The sequence below is a fragment of the Dinoponera quadriceps genome, unplaced genomic scaffold (genome assembly GCF_001313825.1).
Source record: "Dinoponera quadriceps isolate SergipeBrazil2010 unplaced genomic scaffold, ASM131382v1 scaffold777, whole genome shotgun sequence".
In the NCBI taxonomy this organism is placed as follows: domain Eukaryota; kingdom Metazoa; phylum Arthropoda; class Insecta; order Hymenoptera; family Formicidae; genus Dinoponera; species Dinoponera quadriceps.
Genome location: NW_014555488.1, coordinates 2604516 through 2622027, shown reverse-complemented (window position 1 = coordinate 2622027; position 17512 = coordinate 2604516). Strand labels below are relative to the sequence as shown.

General features: G+C 39.3%; 4 protein-coding genes across 7 annotated transcripts; 3 read left to right on the top strand and 1 right to left on the bottom strand.

Moving 5' to 3' along the window:
* Positions 1-529: 529 nt before the first annotated feature.
* LOC106744343 (arginase, hepatic) lies at positions 530-2930 on the top strand. Its single transcript, XM_014619020.1, has 7 exons — positions 530-724; positions 888-960; positions 1038-1243; positions 1457-1620; positions 1980-2095; positions 2186-2308; positions 2386-2930. The coding sequence occupies exons 1-7, from the start codon at positions 623-625 to the stop codon at positions 2619-2621; spliced, it is 1020 nt and encodes a 339-aa protein (XP_014474506.1). The 5' UTR covers positions 530-622; the 3' UTR covers positions 2622-2930.
* Positions 2909-3473, bottom strand: LOC106744344. 2 transcript variants are annotated; one of them, XM_014619021.1, is made up of 2 exons: positions 3447-3473; positions 2909-3321 (listed from the first exon to the last, which is right to left on the bottom strand). In XM_014619021.1, exon 2 carries the CDS (start codon positions 3319-3321, stop codon positions 2923-2925), a length of 399 nt encoding a protein of 132 aa, XP_014474507.1. In that variant the 5' UTR covers positions 3447-3473; the 3' UTR covers positions 2909-2922. The 2 variants fall into 2 exon arrangements, with proteins under 2 accessions (XP_014474507.1, XP_014474508.1); XM_014619022.1 differs by having other exon boundaries at positions 3400-3469.
* Positions 3474-4608: 1135 nt separating this feature from the next.
* On the top strand, positions 4609-12949 carry LOC106744348 (solute carrier family 23 member 1). Of its 3 annotated transcripts, XM_014619033.1 has the most exons (14): positions 4609-5061; positions 7711-7817; positions 8238-8354; positions 8436-8593; positions 9381-9586; positions 9713-9839; positions 9950-10070; positions 10583-10838; positions 11618-11746; positions 11844-12002; positions 12142-12221; positions 12308-12449; positions 12519-12660; positions 12737-12949. In XM_014619033.1, the coding sequence occupies exons 3-14, from the start codon at positions 8343-8345 to the stop codon at positions 12792-12794; spliced, it is 1590 nt and encodes a 529-aa protein (XP_014474519.1). In that variant the 5' UTR covers positions 4609-5061; positions 7711-7817; positions 8238-8342; the 3' UTR covers positions 12795-12949. The 3 variants fall into 3 exon arrangements, with proteins under 3 accessions (XP_014474519.1, XP_014474516.1, XP_014474517.1); XM_014619030.1 differs by lacking the exon at positions 7711-7817; XM_014619031.1 differs by lacking the exon at positions 4609-5061 and having other exon boundaries at positions 7401-7817.
* Positions 12950-13223: 274 nt separating this feature from the next.
* Positions 13224-17290, top strand: LOC106744455 (leucine-rich repeat-containing protein 45-like). Its single transcript, XM_014619255.1, has 6 exons — positions 13224-13709; positions 14401-14766; positions 14982-15840; positions 15974-16299; positions 16472-16876; positions 17026-17290. Exons 1-6 carry the CDS (start codon positions 13618-13620, stop codon positions 17108-17110), a joined length of 2133 nt encoding a protein of 710 aa, XP_014474741.1. The 5' UTR covers positions 13224-13617; the 3' UTR covers positions 17111-17290.
* Positions 17291-17512: the final 222 nt, after the last annotated feature.

The window sequence follows — 17512 nt, the reverse complement described above, 5'->3', positions numbered from 1 at the left end:
TACATGTTTATGTCAATAGTAAGAAAAGATTGTCAAGGTAAACAATCTGATCCTTATCGCTGATTCTTATCGGATTCTCTTAACGAATGAATCATTGTGTGCGTATACGCGTAAGCATGCATACACCGATTATTGTTTATCTTGTGTAATAAGATTGTTTGACAAAAATATAGAATATTTTTATCAGGTACTAAAAGTTTCATAACGAAAATTCGTTATTTCTGACGATTGTTTATTGCTGTGTCTATTGATTTCCACATCGCGATTCATGCATATATATATATATATATATATATATATATATATATAAAGAAAAGATTTATGAAGTTGTTTCGAAGCCTCTCGGAATCTAAAAATTTGAGTTCGATTTTATCATTACCCTAATCACGACTTTTGATAGAATCTGATCTTTTTCCATATACTTCGAATATATCTACAGGAACTCAAGAAAATTGGATTTTTTCAGTTTTATGTCTTCAGTCTCGCTGCGCGACGGCACTCATGTGGGAAGCAATATTTACGTCATATCAGTGAGCTTGCAGGTCAAAGCCACACGTATCGCTTCGCCGTAAACAACACCGAACCATCTCTCTAGTCGTGAGTAAAAGATACAGTGTGAAAAATGATTGTACTGACGAGAGCTCGTGCGATCTTCGCCAAAGTGGGTGTTCGTTTCCACAGCGGGAAAATCGGCATAATCGGCGTACCGTTCGAGAAAGGACAGGTAAATATATAATACATGGAAAAAGAGAGTAAAAGAAAAAACGTAAGAACGTTTCACTTGCGAGATTAACGTTATCGATGTGTTGCTTTTCACATGAGTTAAGTGTACGACGGAAAGAGTGTCACGTTTCGATCGTATTTTATAAAACACGCGTCTTTTGCAGACGAAAGTAGGGGTAGCCCATGGGCCCGAGACAATCCGAACGGCAGGGTTGATAAAGGAATTGAAAGTGTTAGGTATAAATCCGTACGAGATATCCCGTCGTTTTATAATACATGCGTGCGCATATTTAACGAGATTTATTTTTACGAAGGATTGGATGTGCGTGATTACGGTGATGTGAATTACAATGAGGAGAACGTGAGCGATGTGAATAACATGTCTCATCTGAGCCACGTGGCTAGCTGCACCAATCGTTTATCCGAATATGTTCGACAAGTAATGCAAGACGGCAGGCAGGTAGTGACGATCGGTGGCGATCACAGCGTGGTTATCGGTACTATCGACGGACACATCAAGGTAAATCAATATTACTTCTTGTGGGAAATATCGAAGCGAGTTGTTATCGAGTCTTGCAGATTTATTTCGTAACTTTTAACGACAGTATGCGTCGTCGTTACGTTGTCGTTGCGCAGGTATAATAAACGGTAGAAGATCTGCGCAATAACACTTGACGATAATGACACTGTTGTTAAAAGTTACAGAATAGGACTGAAGCGCTGATATTCGCAGGAAAAGCAAAATGTGGCAGTGATATGGGTGGACGCTCACGCGGACCTCAACACCAACAAGACCAGTGACAGCGGTAACGTGCACGGAATGCCCGCGGCATTGCTGATTTCCGAACTGTCCGATTATTGGCCATATCTACCCGGCATGGACTGGCAAAAGCCAATGTAATAATATCTTAACATTATAATAATTTGCTGTGTGTGTATATGCTCATCGATCCGTCTGTTTTTAAAAATGTATCCACGGCCCGGTATTTATAGTCGGACCTTATATTTAAGATCGTCCTAAATTCATTTTTCTAAGTTCATCTTCAGATACTGCACGGATCGTTCGGATAGTCCGCAGTGCATCTGAAAATGAACTTAAGACGATCTCAAATTGATATCATTACAGAAATTAAAATTATAAGGTCTGAATATCAGAATACCGGTTAACCGGGTGGATTCAAGAGGGTGCAACATTTAGACAAATGAATTTTTATATAAGATTACGACATCTAGACAAGTCAATGATTTTCTTGCAGGTTGCCAATCAGAAACATAGCTTACATTGGTCTGAGATCCGTGGATTGTTATGAAAGATTGGTGATCGAGAAGCATGGTATCACGGCTTTCGGTATAGAAGACATAGAACACTATGGTAATATATTTAGAAGAGTCGAAATACCAGAACTCGATTCATCGAACGTTACATAAAATGTACGATACATCGGTATTGATACATTCGCAGGTATTCACAATGTGCTCCACATGGCGTTGAATAAGATAGATCCTTACGGTGAAAAATCTATACACGTTAGTTTCGACATAGACTCGTTGGATCCACTTGAAGCACCCAGCACTGGCACACCAGGTATGTTGTCGATTGTGCTGAGATCTATGCAAGTATTATTCTGCTTAACTTATTATTTATATGTTTATAAACTGCAGTTCGCGGAGGATTGTATCTTAGAGAAGCGATTCATCTCATGGAGCAGATACATAGAACGGGCAGACTGAGTGCCATGGATTTGGTAGAGGTCAATCCACAAATCGGTAACGAGCGAGACGTAAGAATTACTGTAGAGGCAGCGATACACGTTATCCAGGCAGCATTAGGTCACATGAGACGTGGCTTGGCAGTTCCCAAAGGCGTTACTGACATGCCGTTACAAACGTTTCGATAGGATAAAATATATATAATCAAACATATGACGATACAATATCGAACAGATGTACATAATAATAAGATTAACAAATTGACAACAAGCTGTCACGAACTAGAAAAAAAATGGCACACATCTGTTACGTTTCAATATATCAATGTTTATTAGAATTGTGTGTTACATACTAATATTTACATAATATTATCTATACTATTAGAGCGATTATATTAATACGAATAATTAATGTGTCTATCATGTCTTTACACATAAGTATTATATCCAAATATTGTTCATTTTTTTCAATATTAATAATTGTATCATCTTATACGATATTATCTCTTATCACAAATGTTTTCCCTGGTATATTGTCAAATGTTATTTCAATCCTGGACACTTCGGGTTTATTTTCGAGTTTCTGGTTTAACGTTACCTCGTAATACATATTTCCTTTAGTATGGGTACCTCTGATGGGGATTTTAAACCACTTATAAGGTATTCTATTTTCCCGCTGCCCATCGCCGTACTTGACATGACCCAATCTTATAGGTTCTCCAAAATAGGGTACAGCTTTCTTATGAGTACGCAAAGCGTCCATTGCATCCTTGTAATTTTCGGTCTTTTTAATTTTGTTTTGCATAAGAAACATGAAAATATAACCTGTACCCGCTGTTACAAATCCTCCGATGGACGCAATTTTCACAAGAATTCGAAGTGATACCATCTGAAACGAGAAAACTTATAGTTTTTAATCGTGGTTATTAATTATTATCTTGATACTTCGAAATATATTTAATAATACTGAATTTTGAACCAATCGTTGAATAAACTGATGTTTCGCACGTATACCTTAATCTCCACGTGACGAAAAGTCGTCGGAAAGTAGTCGGAACAGTTGATAACGTCAATATTCTTCTATTATCTCCGGTCTCTGTTGATAATCGCGACACTTTCGACTTACGGTCGGTATGACGTTTAAAGTTTTCAATGGTCAATACGTTCACGAAGGTGGCAATAAAACCGCGTCGTCTTGCCAATAATAAATGCCATTAATCATGAGAATAATTATGTTTTTGTAGCGCGTATATGCTACAGTTGCGCAAGGACGACGACGATGAATTGATTTAATCATACGTCATTGCGATTATCTCAATCTGATACACTATGTGCACACGTGTTAATTGCAAATATCCTATCGTGCCCCTGGGCGATCTCGCGTGTAATTAATTCCATTACAATTCCGACCAGTTCGAAATCAATTAGATCAATTTTTATAAGATTAAATAATCTATTATATAAGATTATATAAACAAGATATTATCCAGTAAATCGTGAAATTGACGAGGATATGCCGGTTTCTTGCGAGAAGATAAGTCAAAAATGCGGAATAAAATTTTCTCACATATGGTGCCTTCGAAACAATTGAAATGCACATCGAGAGAGTACACCGAGAGAAAAATATTTGATATGTTGTAAGCGCAACGATAAAGTATGTCAAAAACCATAAACGGGGCCACGGCTCCGAATTACCAAACGTTGCTATGCAGAAATGCAACCTGGCATTCCTGCAATAGAGATATCGAAATCAGGATAGTCAGCGTCCTTATTTAGATGACGCTGACACATCAACAACCGTCCCCTCTGATTAAGACATAGGAGAAGAATAAAAGGGAACGTAAGACCGGCGCGGGTGCGACTCACAATCTCAACTCTCGGATACCGACACGCTGTCGGACGCGTACGTAAAAGTGTATCGGGCAAACAAGTAATAAAAGACCAGTTCAGTTTGTATAAAAGATAAGGCACTTTATTAAGTGTCGCGCCTCACCACCTCCTTCCTACTCTACCGCGCTGTGCCAGGCAATCCCACATTACTGCGACGTTTCGAACGCGCAACAGATATTTGCGACTATAATCATCATTAGTTATAGATAAACGACGGAAGATCTCGCTCGTGTGATTGCGAATCAACAATTTTAAATATAATCTTTGCCCCACCACAGCCCTATTCCTTACTCAGTCCTTTCACTTTCGTGCCTCCCTCACATTTATAAAGCCCGTATCAATCGTCATCAGACGAATGGCCGTGCATAGACCGCGCTTGCATTGTCAATTGTGGTCGATTTATTTTCGAGTATTGTTTGGGGGGATACGTCATAGAATGTGTCGAGTCTAAATAGTCGTTTAATAAATACGATGGGCACAGATAAGCTTTTAGTGTCCGTATCGCAACAGGGAATATATTGAAGAAAGATCGAACAAAGTAATTACGACACGCGTTGGTCGAACACGCGGTGGATGCATATTCGGACGCGAATCGGTCTGATCGGATTATCACCCCGTCACCTTGGCATTTGATTTTTCGTGAGAATCTCTCGTACAGATCGGACGGCGATCACGTTTGCGAGAATAAAAGTCTGTGCCCGCCAAAATGCCAGAAAACGGAATACGTATGTCCGAAATGGTGAGTAACTCTCGACAAAAAAGTTACATATTAAAGTGGCTTTATCAACCTCATACATGATATTATGTTTGACGGTTTTCATTCTCAAATGCTAAAAATATTTTACAAGTATTCTTTAAGTAATAATTCCAAAATTTGCGTTTTATTTGCAAAATGGTGCAGGACTTTTGTTCAGAGTGGCCTAATTTACAAGTATATGACAGTTGTTGTACCTGACGACAAAGTTCAAAATTTAAGGTTCAATATACTGATGTCCGTTGCTAGGTACAACACCGGTCATACACTTGTAGATTAGGCCATTCTGAACAAAAAAGCTCTGTACCGTTTTGTAAATAACAAGTCTTTCAGTTATTATTTAAAGAAACCTTTATACATGACCATTTTCAATCATTAATATCTCAAAATTTTGCGTGATTGTTTGCAAAATGGAGAACTTTTTTGCTCAATCTAATCCGTTCTACTTTCACACGAGCGATTGAAAAAAAAGTTTCAGACACTCTGTGTATTTATGTTTTTCGTCGGCAATAAAATATTGAAGCTAATTAGGTCAGGTATATAAGTAATTAACGTTAAGAAAGTGGATATAAAAGATGTCAATTAAAATTATCGACTGAAAACACGGCTAATACCAATTGGATCTTGAATCTATTTTTAATCTTGGTAGTATTATATGAACTGTTACGGTGATGTGTATATGATAACATTAGATTTTGATATTCCTATAGTAAATAAAAAAATAAAAAATTATATAAATATGAAAACGATTGTATTTATATAATTATATGTTGTTAAGTGCATCGTGAGTCTCGTAAACCCGTACGTCACAATTAAGTCATTTCAAATTGATTCTTAACGTTGATGATATTGTGACGTAAAAGACATAATTTTGACGTTACCTTGACATTTCCATGGTTAACTCGTTTTACTAGTTTACCATCGTTAAATAGTTTACCATCGCCGATGAGAAGAGTCGGCCGCAAAAGAGCCGACAAATTTGTAGTCAAAAATTAATACGATAGAAGTAAAAAGATGTTCTGTATAATATTAATAACGTATAATACAATAATAAAACAAGCAACGTAAAGAAACATCGATAAATCTCGTATTCATCTTGCGTAAATATCGAACCGTGTTTTTCTGCTGTGGTCGTTCAAGTGTAAAACGACAAAATTATTTTTACGCCGTCGCAACGAAGTTTGCGTCGTGGTGTTATTGTTCACCAGCACATCTCACGATTTAATGCAATTTTACTTCTTTACTTCCAACGATACAATGCCAGATTAAATCGGAATGCCTCGCTCAAATGAGCATAATGCCTACGATTAATTTAACACAACTGTTTCGGAAAGTTCCCAATGCGTCACGTGCTCATATATCACCATTGAGACGCTTAGCGGCAATTCTCAGCTCTGTTCAATGTGAGTATACAGTGAGTGATCAGTACCAGTCACAAAGTGAGAATTATACCGGCGCTCGGCGATGAGACAAAACGGATGGAATGTAGCAGCGATCATCTCTCAGGATTTTCCTCCCGATCTTATTTCGGCCGCTTTGCGCTACACGCGCCGTTTTGCTCGGATAACCATTAAATTAACGACCGACAATAAACCTTCGTTCCTGGAAAATTAACTCGCTATTGGAAATATACGCGATTAGCGTAGTTGCCGGAAGTAAAAAAGAAAACGAGCTGCATTGCGTAATGTTACAGCTCACAGGCTTTTTGTTGCCATGATCTTATTCGTTTAATTCCTATTGGCGTTACGAAGCGTACTGCGTATCTACGCCATCTCTGACTGATACGAGTATAGGAATTATTCTTATATTCTACCTATACGTAAATTATGCAAGCGGCGGAAAAAAATAGGTATCTGAATTACGTGTAGCAAGTATCATGCACAGTATCGAGATGATCTCCAGATATCTTTACGGAAGGACATTGAAATCGATAAATTTTTTGCGAATTTTGATTGAATTTTTACAATATTATTCGCCTCAAGTTTGCATTTTCTTTTTTCTTTACACCAATTATATTCACGAAGCTCTAGAAGTTTAGTTAAATGGAAATTAATTTTTTCTCAGAATAAATTTCTCACGACAAGAGTTATACCTGACATCGACCAGAGTTCAAGCATGACCCATGAATGATCTTCGAATAAATAACGACCTGTTCGCACGTTTTATTATTACAGAGTACGAGTGCTCGGGAATATTTTAAACATTGATTAAGCACTGAATGAGCAACGTCTGAAGGATTACCACATAAAGCATTGAAAACGTAGTAAACAGTGAAACTCAATAACATGTTTTTTCCGCATTTGAGTGAGATCTGTTTTCTGAGTTGTCTCTCGGAAGTCTTTCGTCAGATTCTCGCAGCCACTCCTATTGTCATATTTCTAACACGTCGCATTACTATTAACCGAAATAATCGTTGTAATTATAATTATAATTTTACCGCCACCCCGAAAAAAAGTTTGGTTAAATTTACTAGACAGTGAACGAACCAAACATGCGTTGGCTGAAGGAAACAGAATTTCTGATTATGAGTACTAAATTTGGGTTATAAGAATCAGGAATTCTGTTTCTTTCACTCAAAATGCGATTGGTTGGTTAAATTGACTGGTAAATTCAATCAAATTTTTTTTTGTGCAGGAGATCGTCAAATTATCAGGAGATCGTCCAAAAAATTCTCTTCGAACTGGCGAGACTGTTGTATCAACAAATTAGACGGATTAGACAGATATTAAGAAGCGTACGAAGTCGGTATTCTTATCTCCACAGTATGGATCAAAGTAGTATTACGACAACGTATGCGCAAATGCACTGTTAACCATCGCCAAAGATGAAAGATACACATTGAAATAAAAATCCTACGTAATTACGAGAGACATTTCGAAGTACTTCGAATTTAAAAATACTACCCGATAGTATCTCCAAATTTGCAAGTATGAATTTCGTAATACCTCCAAATTCGAGGTATGTCGAAATGTTTCTTGTAATTACGTAGAGATTTCATTTCAACGCGTACCTCTAACGATACATAGTTAACAGTAGTGATACATAATTAACAGTGTACATCGTGATTTACACCTTTCCAGTATCTCGTCGAAAACTCGTCCGGTTGGTACGATACGAACGTTTCTCTCTAACGAGCTCCGTACTACGACTTTATATTTCAGAACATAAACAATCCGGCGCCACAGGAAGCGGTGGACGGCGCCAACAGAAATCCCGGCCTCACGTATGGCATTGACGACGTTCCGCCGTGGTATCTGTGTCTATTCATGGCATTGCAGGTTCCGTGATTGCATATTGTTCGCTACTTTACTATATGATCAATATGATCGACGCGAAAGTGAACGAGATCGCGTTTTCAGCATTATCTGACCATGATCGGCGCCATCGTTTCTATCCCTTTCATATTAACGCCAGCTCTCTGCATGGCCGAGGATGATCCCTCGAGAAGCTACATCATTTCTACGATGATTTTCGTCACCGGCCTAGTGACGCTCATCCAATCCACCGTAGGATGTAGGTATGTGTATGATGTTTACAAAAGAGGAAAATCGGCAATGAAGTGTTGGCATAGATTAATTAGGTGAAAACAATTGACTGTACGGCCAATAGAGAGCCAGTGGAACGAGGTAAAACATGCATCTCGAATTATTTTATTTTATTTTCTCTCGAATTATTTTAGCATATTTTTAATAATTTGATTATCAATTAAACTATCGTATAACCAATGTAAACGAGCGCGTCAGCATGTTATATAGGATGTCCCAGCATAAGGAAAATACCTAAATATCTCCTTTATTTTTATCGATATGAGAAATGTTTAGAGTGCAATTTGAACGGTTTTGGAGGACAAATACCGTAAAAGGAAAATTTACTTTTACGGTTATTCTTTTCGATTTTTTTAAGATCCCCATATTTAGGCTCCTAAGATATTTAAATGTTCTTATGCTGGGACATCCTATATAATTAGGCATATTGACATTTAAAATACGTAAAATATTAAAGAGAAATTACGAAAAATTATATTAAGGGCGCGTTTAACTCAGAGAAACACTGCTTGCCGACGATAAACATTACAAACATTGAAAAACGAGTTTCATTGGATTTATCTGACAATGGACAACTAAATGCGTTTTTTCGTTGAAGGAAACAAAATTTCAAGTTCTTAGTCAAATTTGATTCTTGTGACCAAAAATTATGTTTTTTTAATTAAAACACATTTGGTTGTTTATTGTATCAGGTAAATCCAACCAAACTCATTTTTCAGTATATCCATAATTGCGATGAGTGAAGGTTTCTTGTCTTAGGTTACCGTTGGTGCAGGGAGGCACCATATCGTTCTTGGTACCAACTCTGGCGATATTGAACCTGCCGCAATGGCAATGTCCCGCGCCGGAAATCTTAAGTCAAATGTCCCACGAGAACCGCACGGAACTTTGGCAGGTGCGAATGAGAGAGTTATCGGGCGCGATCGCCGTATCCGCCGTGTTCCAGATAGTCGTCGGGTTCGGAGGTGGGCGTTTGATGTTTTTTTTCGGCCGGTCCTGGCCGAAGATTACTACTGTAATTATCGCAATCGCGCCGATTTTCCTGAATATCGAAGTGATGTATCTTTTTCTCCGTGTGATGTGGTGTGCAGGTATTATCGGATATCTGCTGAAGTTTATCACTCCATTAACGATCGTGCCGACGGTCTCATTGGTCGGACTGTCCTTGTTTGAAAATGCAGCGGATGCTGCATCTCAGCACTGGGGTATCGCAGCCGGGTACGGAACTATATAATTAGACATATGCGTGTGGAAAAATTAATGACAAAAACGTCTATCGTGATATAATATTGAGCGATTATAACACATACACTTATATTTTTTTACAGAACGATAATAATGCTGACGACGTATTCTCAAATATTGGTCAACGTGCCGGTTCCATTCGTGATATATCGTAAGGATCACGGTCTCCGTCTGATCTGGTTCGAGTTGTTCAAACTGTTCCCGGCAAGTAGTACAAGATAAAAGGGTAAAGAGAGAGAGAGAGAGATTTAATCCTGTAGGTAAATGACAATAACACAGACACCGGATAATATAGAGCTTCGTTTGCAATAGATTATTTCTCGTACGCGGAAAAAATTCGGTTGAATCAATAAAATTTCCAACAACAACAACATAATTCGAATAAATCTTCTTAATTCAATGACAAATATCGTTAGAACTATGTTATGTGTTGTTACAATAATCAAAGCATTCAAGTTTCAATGATGTCTCGCTATTGAATTAAAAAGATTTACTCTAATTACGCGTATTGCTGGAAATTTGATTGATTCAATATTTTTTTGTGTAGATAAACAAAATTCTTTTGAATTTCTTTTCGTAGTAACGTACAAAGTTATATCTATATAGATCGACGCCGCGGGATTGGAAGAAGATTCTTTCAACGCGTAAATACGTGTACATGATGCACGCATACATACACGTATGTGTCTAAGCCACGGTGTTTTCTCCATTTGCAGGTTTTGCTGACGATCATTGCCATGTGGATAATCTGCACTATATTAACGGTGATGGACGCACTTCCGATGGGTCATCCCGCCAGGTCCGACAGTAAATTGAAAATTATAAGCGACTCGCCCTGGTTCCGCGTTCCGTATCCCGGACAATGGGGTCTACCTACCGTTACGTTATCGGGCGTTCTCGGCATGTTAGCGGGTGTATTAGCCTGCACGGTCGAATCTATCAGTTATTACCCCACCACCGCAAAGATGTGCGGTAAGTATAAATTTTCGAAGAACGTTTTTTTTTTTAATATATCTGTGGGTTTATATTATTTATTAACACTCGTTCCTTGCCGGGCTGATTTCTAAAGACTTTCCGTTCACGCTGAGTGAATCCATGTTATCGAGTCTAACAGTTTTATTCATAATATATGCAATATAATATTTATAAGACCGCAGAAGTCATTATTAGCATAGGAAAATATATAACGTTCAAGGTGTGCCACAGAACAAATATAGTTGCTTCAAGAAATCTTTGTGTGTTTATATAATTTATGTCAAAGAAAGGAAAAGAAACTTCTTATTTTTAATGTTTATATTTAACGTGAAAATATTATATTTTTAACAAATAATATATTTTTGGCGCTTTATACAAAATAGTTACAACTAAATGACATATGCGTTGTGCTGTTAAACATAGATTTTGTCTGTTTTTGCCTGTTAATGTTAATATTACGAGTTACCTATTTCGTACCACGAGATCCTTGATCGCGGTTTCTTTAAATGTAAATCCGACCTACCTAGCTCGCTTATGTTTAAGTAAGATCATTTTCCGGCATACCCTTTAGTTACAACACATCGCATGATTGCTTATCGAATTTTGCGAACAAGCAGTTGGTCCAATAATAAATCAGACCATGAGATCTCGTATACTCGCGTTTCTATAATTAGATTAAGTGTGTCTAATCGTTCGGACGATTGAATAAACTACTAACACGTGTGTGAGCGCGTTTGATTGGGCAATATTCATGAAATTGATTGAGTGAATTTTAGGAGCGCCGCCGCCGCCGGTCCACGCGATCAATCGAGGCATCGGCATGGAAGGCCTCGGCACGATGTTGGCCGGACTTTGGGGTAGCGGGAACGGCACGAACACGTTCGGAGAGAACGTCGGCACGATAGGTAAAGAATGTTGATTTCACTGGGAGTTACGGATGCGACGTAAAATATCTCGTTACCCGACGGACTTATCGTACGTTTACTTGCATGAAACGATCAGGGGTTACGAAAGTCGGCAGCCGCAGAGTCATACAGTGGGCCTGCTTCCTAATGATTCTGCAAGGCGTGATTAGCAAGTTGGGAGCGGTATTTATTATAATACCCGAACCGATTGTCGGCGGCATATTTTGCGTGATGTTCGGGATGATTTGCGCCTTCGGTGAGTTCTCGCCGGGATTCTAATCGTTGCTCGTCGATTAGCCGAGAAAGTGACGAATTTTCGCGAAGACAATGTAGAGTTGAGAGATGAAGGGAACTTCCTCCATCACGCCTTTCACCATTATTCTGTATATTTTTAGGACTGTCGGCGTTACAATACATAGATCTCAATTCGGCGAGAAACTTATATATTCTGGGTTTCTCCATGTTCTTCCCCATGGTGATTATATTTGAAGAGAATGAAATTGTGTACAAATTGCGTTGGATATGCGTTGAATAATTCATTGTCGAATAATTCGTTTTCAGGTACTGTCCAAGTGGATGATCAAACATTCAGACGTGATTCAAACGGGAAACGAAGTGGTGGACAGTGTTATTACAGTGTTACTCAGCACCACCATTTTGGTCGGCGGTGTATTGGGTTGCTTCTTGGATAATATCGTGCCAGGTATCCGTATATTGTTTAAATGCGAATTACAACGGCTGTAGCTATTGAATTATTAATTTTGTCACCAAGGTACCGCGGAAGAGCGTGGATTGGTGGCTTGGTCAAAAGAAATGGAGCTGACCGATCGCGTGACCGATGAGAAAATTGACAGTAGTACGGAATACGTTTGGAGTACCTTTGACTTCCCGTTCGGGATGAAATTGTTGAGAAGGTATTATTAAACGCGCATACACGGTGTAACTTTGTTCGTTCGCATGTTCGTGGAGATAATGATGAATATTTTTCAGGTGGAAATGGACATCTTACGTGCCGTTTTCACCCACATATAAAAAAAGGCATAATTAGACAATCATAAGTATTTTTATTTTTTTTTTAACGGATAAACTAATTACGTTACACTATGCCTATCGTAAAAGAAGACAAACGACATAGTACAATATATTTGTATATATATGAAAAAAAAAAATATATATAATATAAAAATTAAATATATGAGAAGAAGTATGGACATCTTACGTGCCGTTTTCACTCACATATAAAATATATATAAGAGGAAATATATATGAGAGGAAGTGTCTAATATGACTTAAAATATATACATTCTCTATACAGTTCCTTTTATTTATCCTCTTTTAAAGAATTATTTAGCGATATACATTATTTATGGATATAACAATCCATATTTAGAGAGAAATTACAATTCTTTCCGTGAATGCACATCACTTCACATGCACAAATTCAACCATTTTTTTTTGTTCTATAAATTATATTTTTGAAGTACAATTATATTATGCGTATCTTACATATTGCATTCAATATTAGTATAGTCTAATGATGCCACCCTAGATTTAGCAAATGAATGAAGGTAGGGGAAAGAAGGAGGCCACGCCGGTCTATTGTCTGTTTAAGCGTGCGTCACAATGCGCACGCTTGGATTTTCTAGGCGAAACAATTCAGACAACTTTCAGGTTTCATTCGTCACATTCGGGGTGGAACGACTCGTTGTCCGTTGTGAGTGTGTATGCACTTATGTTGGTAGCAACGTAGCGAACCATGAAGAGCGATCGATACGTGACTCACGTCAAAGCCGGCCGACAAATTGAATTGAACCGTCGACGCGGACGCTTCTGTCGGGAGGGTTACTGCGAAAATTTCAAGTGACAGAAGAATGCTGCAGGATCACGAGCTCTTCGCTCGTTTGTGCGAGAAACGCGGAATCTCCTCGATTCCCGAAATCTCAGACGCAATCAGAGTTAGCAGGTATTTACACTACATTATTATTGAATCCCTGAGATAGCATGCGCTTTCGCTGGTACTGTTGTCTGCCGATCCAACAGAACTGATAGTAATTTGATCTTCTGTATCTCTGTAGAATTTAACAAAACATTACGTAATTGATAGCAAATATGTAAATTGTATTTGTGACAAGCATTCGGTACGCACTCTCTCTCCCACTTTGTTGCTTCAGGTATTACTAATGGGCAGGTGCGCGCAACTACTGTCTACTGTTTAGTTATGTGGGATGTAAAATTAAATTTCTCAATATGCTTAAATACAAAATGATATTCCATAAGTCAGAACTTCTTAATCTTTTCTTCTTCAATTAATATTAGATATATTGCAATTGTAAATTACGAAATTACTCATTAACGATAATGATGTACCACTAAACGTTTGTTTTCCCAAAGCAGCGCAGTAAAAAATTTTGTGTTAAAAATGGTCTACTGCAATTTTGTACTGTTTTAACATGGGGAATGCGTTGATTTAACATTATATTTGTGTACTTTTCAGCGTATTCTCTATGTTGAAGTTAAACGCGAAGTTTCAATGGACCGTTTCTAGCGTGAGTTTTTTTACCGTGAGGATAGCACTCCAACGTCGATTTAAATATGGCTAACACTGCGACTAGGAATTTGCATTAGAAATTCATGCGACTCGTGGTGTTTCGCAGTATCACCGGGGAGCTACGATTGTCTTGCCTATCGATAATGATACCGGTCTGCGAGATTATAGCGCGGATGTTGGTGTCCAGTCACACGATCAGAACAATCGACCTGAGCGACTGCATGTTACTGTCGAAGGGTCTCGCCAGTATCCTCGACGCGCTCTGCGAAGGCACCACCGTGACGACGTTGCACCTGAAGGGTAACAACGTGAACGGGCCCGCTGTGGCCCAGCTGGGCAGGGTGTTCGCATGCAACAACACGCTGAAACGGCTGCACATCGAGTGGAACAGCGTCGGTTCGGACGCGGACTCGTTCACCGCTTTCTGCGACGGCCTGGCGAAGAACCACAATATCGAGCAGCTCGATCTTAGGTAACACTAACTCAGGTGTGTCTCAGCACCGCTTCCGCAGGGCGTTGGAGTAAGCAAGCTCTTACGAAAAAGAAATACTAGTAATCGGTACTGATTGATCAGTGTTACTAATACTCAATACTGAGTGCTGATTCCTAGTACTGATTTTTCGTAAGAGAGATGGAGCTTTATGGCGGAAGACGGGGAAATAATCGATAATAACACTGTACACGTAGGTACAATCAGATATCGGCGCATTGCGCCGAGCACCTGTGCAAGATAATACGCGCGAACAAGTCTCTGAAGAGCATCGACTTATCTTGGAACACCTTGGGCCTGCAGGGCGGTCGACTGCTGCTGAACGCAATGCGCGAGAACAAGACCATCACGGACCTCGTGTTGCGCGGAAACTGCATATCCGAGGACACCGCGCTCGCGATCGAGGAAAGACTGCGGGAGAACCGTCGTACACGTGCGACGAGCGATTTCGTCTTATCCGCCAACGTGGAAATCGTCGAGTCTGCGAGAACGACGGAGAAGGAAGACCTCGTAGCGTCCGTGATGAGCGACGCTCATATCCCGAAGCAGAGGCTTCCCACGCCGCATCGAAGAGAGAAGCTCAAGATTCGAGCTCGTCAAGTGCCTGCAGATGTCTCGGAAGTAAATTCGAAAGACAACTCGGAGGTAGACTCGGAAGTGAACGCGGAGCTCGAGGACGACAGCAAAATTGATACGAACGTGGGTGCGAATGTCCCCTCGCAAGATCGCGACAACCGTGCGAGCGAGACCGACGTCAAGATCGCCGATCTCGGCAAAATGCTGCAGGAACGTACCCAGGCGATCGATCTGCTGACCGGTGAGATTGCGACGAAGGCAACAGAGGTGAATGACACGCGGGCACAGCTGGACTTGTTACAGACTCAGGTTAGTCGGTTGCAGGAGGATAAGGAGAAGCTCGACTCGGACAAGGCGAGGGAAATAGCGGAGTTGCGGAAGAACCACGACCAGGCGGAGGAAAACTGGCGGAGGAGTTACAAAGACCTGAAGAACAACTTCAACGAGTGCTCGCGGAATAAAAAGGAGGCGGAGTCCAAAGTAAAATCGGTTGTTCCGAATTTGTCTCGTTTTTTTCCGAGATAGAAAAGAAAAATAAAACCGCGTCGATCGATCGTCGGGCGAACTTCTCGAGTGAATTTTAATTTCATCTTCTTGTATCCTCTCGCGACAGGTTCGACGATACGAAACAGAGATTCACAGAGGCTCGGTGAAAATCGATCTAATGAGAGACAAGCTCGTCTCTGCCACACGGGCGTACGAAGACCTGTTATCAAAGACCAAGACTGAGATCCACCGTCTGAGAAGAGAATCGAGGGAGCGCGATAACAAGCACAAAATCGAGCAGAATCTCTTGAAGACCACGCTCAAGGAGACTACGCAGGCCCTAGAAGATTGTCAGCTTGAGCTGCAAAAGAACAGAAGAGATTCGCGCGATTTGTCCAAAAGTCAGGCTCTTTTAAAGGCTAAGTTGGACGACGCGGAATGCAGGATTCTCAGGTTACTAGTAATTAATTAACTAATTTCTGTCTTTACTTTTTTATATGAAAAGTGTCTCTTCTAAAAAAGATTTAATGCGAAAACATTACGACTGATATTCACTTATCAGCCGAGATAAACGAAAAAATGTTCTCTCGACAAGAAATGAAATGTTAACTTATTTTAAATAAAGGTACACGAATTTGGAGGGAAACTACCGGAAGATAGAAGAGGAAAAGAACGTGTTGGAGGAGAAATTAGTTGATTCCCAGAAAATTGGGTCCTCTTTGAAGCGCCAAATCGCAAATCTTCAAAGCGAGCTGATCGAACCACAAAGACGTGAAAATCTGCTCAAGGAGGAGCTCGAGTTGGAAAAGCAGACGAACGAGAGGTTAAAACGAGAACTTCACGAGGAGAGCGCCAGACTGAAGGACCAAAATCTCCAAATGGAAAAGATGCATCAACAGATCGCTATACTGAACACGCAATTGAATGAAGTTCGAGATATTCATGCTGAAATTTTGCGCGAGAGGGAAAAAGAGAGGAAACAATTTCAAGACATTATCTCAAGCAAGGAGCGTAATCTCTCGGAATTACGGTAAGCTCGCTAATTTAACATTATTCCTACACGATTGTTTCATCTTCAAATAAAACCAGATGAAGAGTAGTATGTCTCTGATGTATATTTTATCGCACCGATTATCTGCATCGATCTGAATAGACGATTAATTACCATGTCGTTTACAGCGCCGAGGAAGTTCAAAGAGCCGGACAACTCTACGCGGCTTTCAACAAATACTTGAGCTCCATAGCTCCGAATTCCAATTTGTGATTTTTTTCGAGCATTGGTGAAGATCGTGTTTGAATAAAGGCCTATCGCATTTGTATATACTTCTTCCTGCTCGTGTATATATTATCTTTCAACTTGAATTCATCATATATCACCATCGGCGAGATTTTATCAAGTAATAAAGAAAAGATTGGTACACACTATATTAAATTATAAGACAAAATTATTGTCCACGTATTTATATTGCAGGATAATAATCGAAATAGTCGATAATGTTAGTACTCTATGATTATTCCCAATAAAATCAAGTGGGATATATTGAAATTATCCTATCATTTTAGTTTGTACAAAGTACTTAATATTAAATATTTAAGAAGCACTAAATTATGATGTTAAAGTCTACAATATCATCCTTATTTTCCATTCTCTCAACTCCAATTTGTG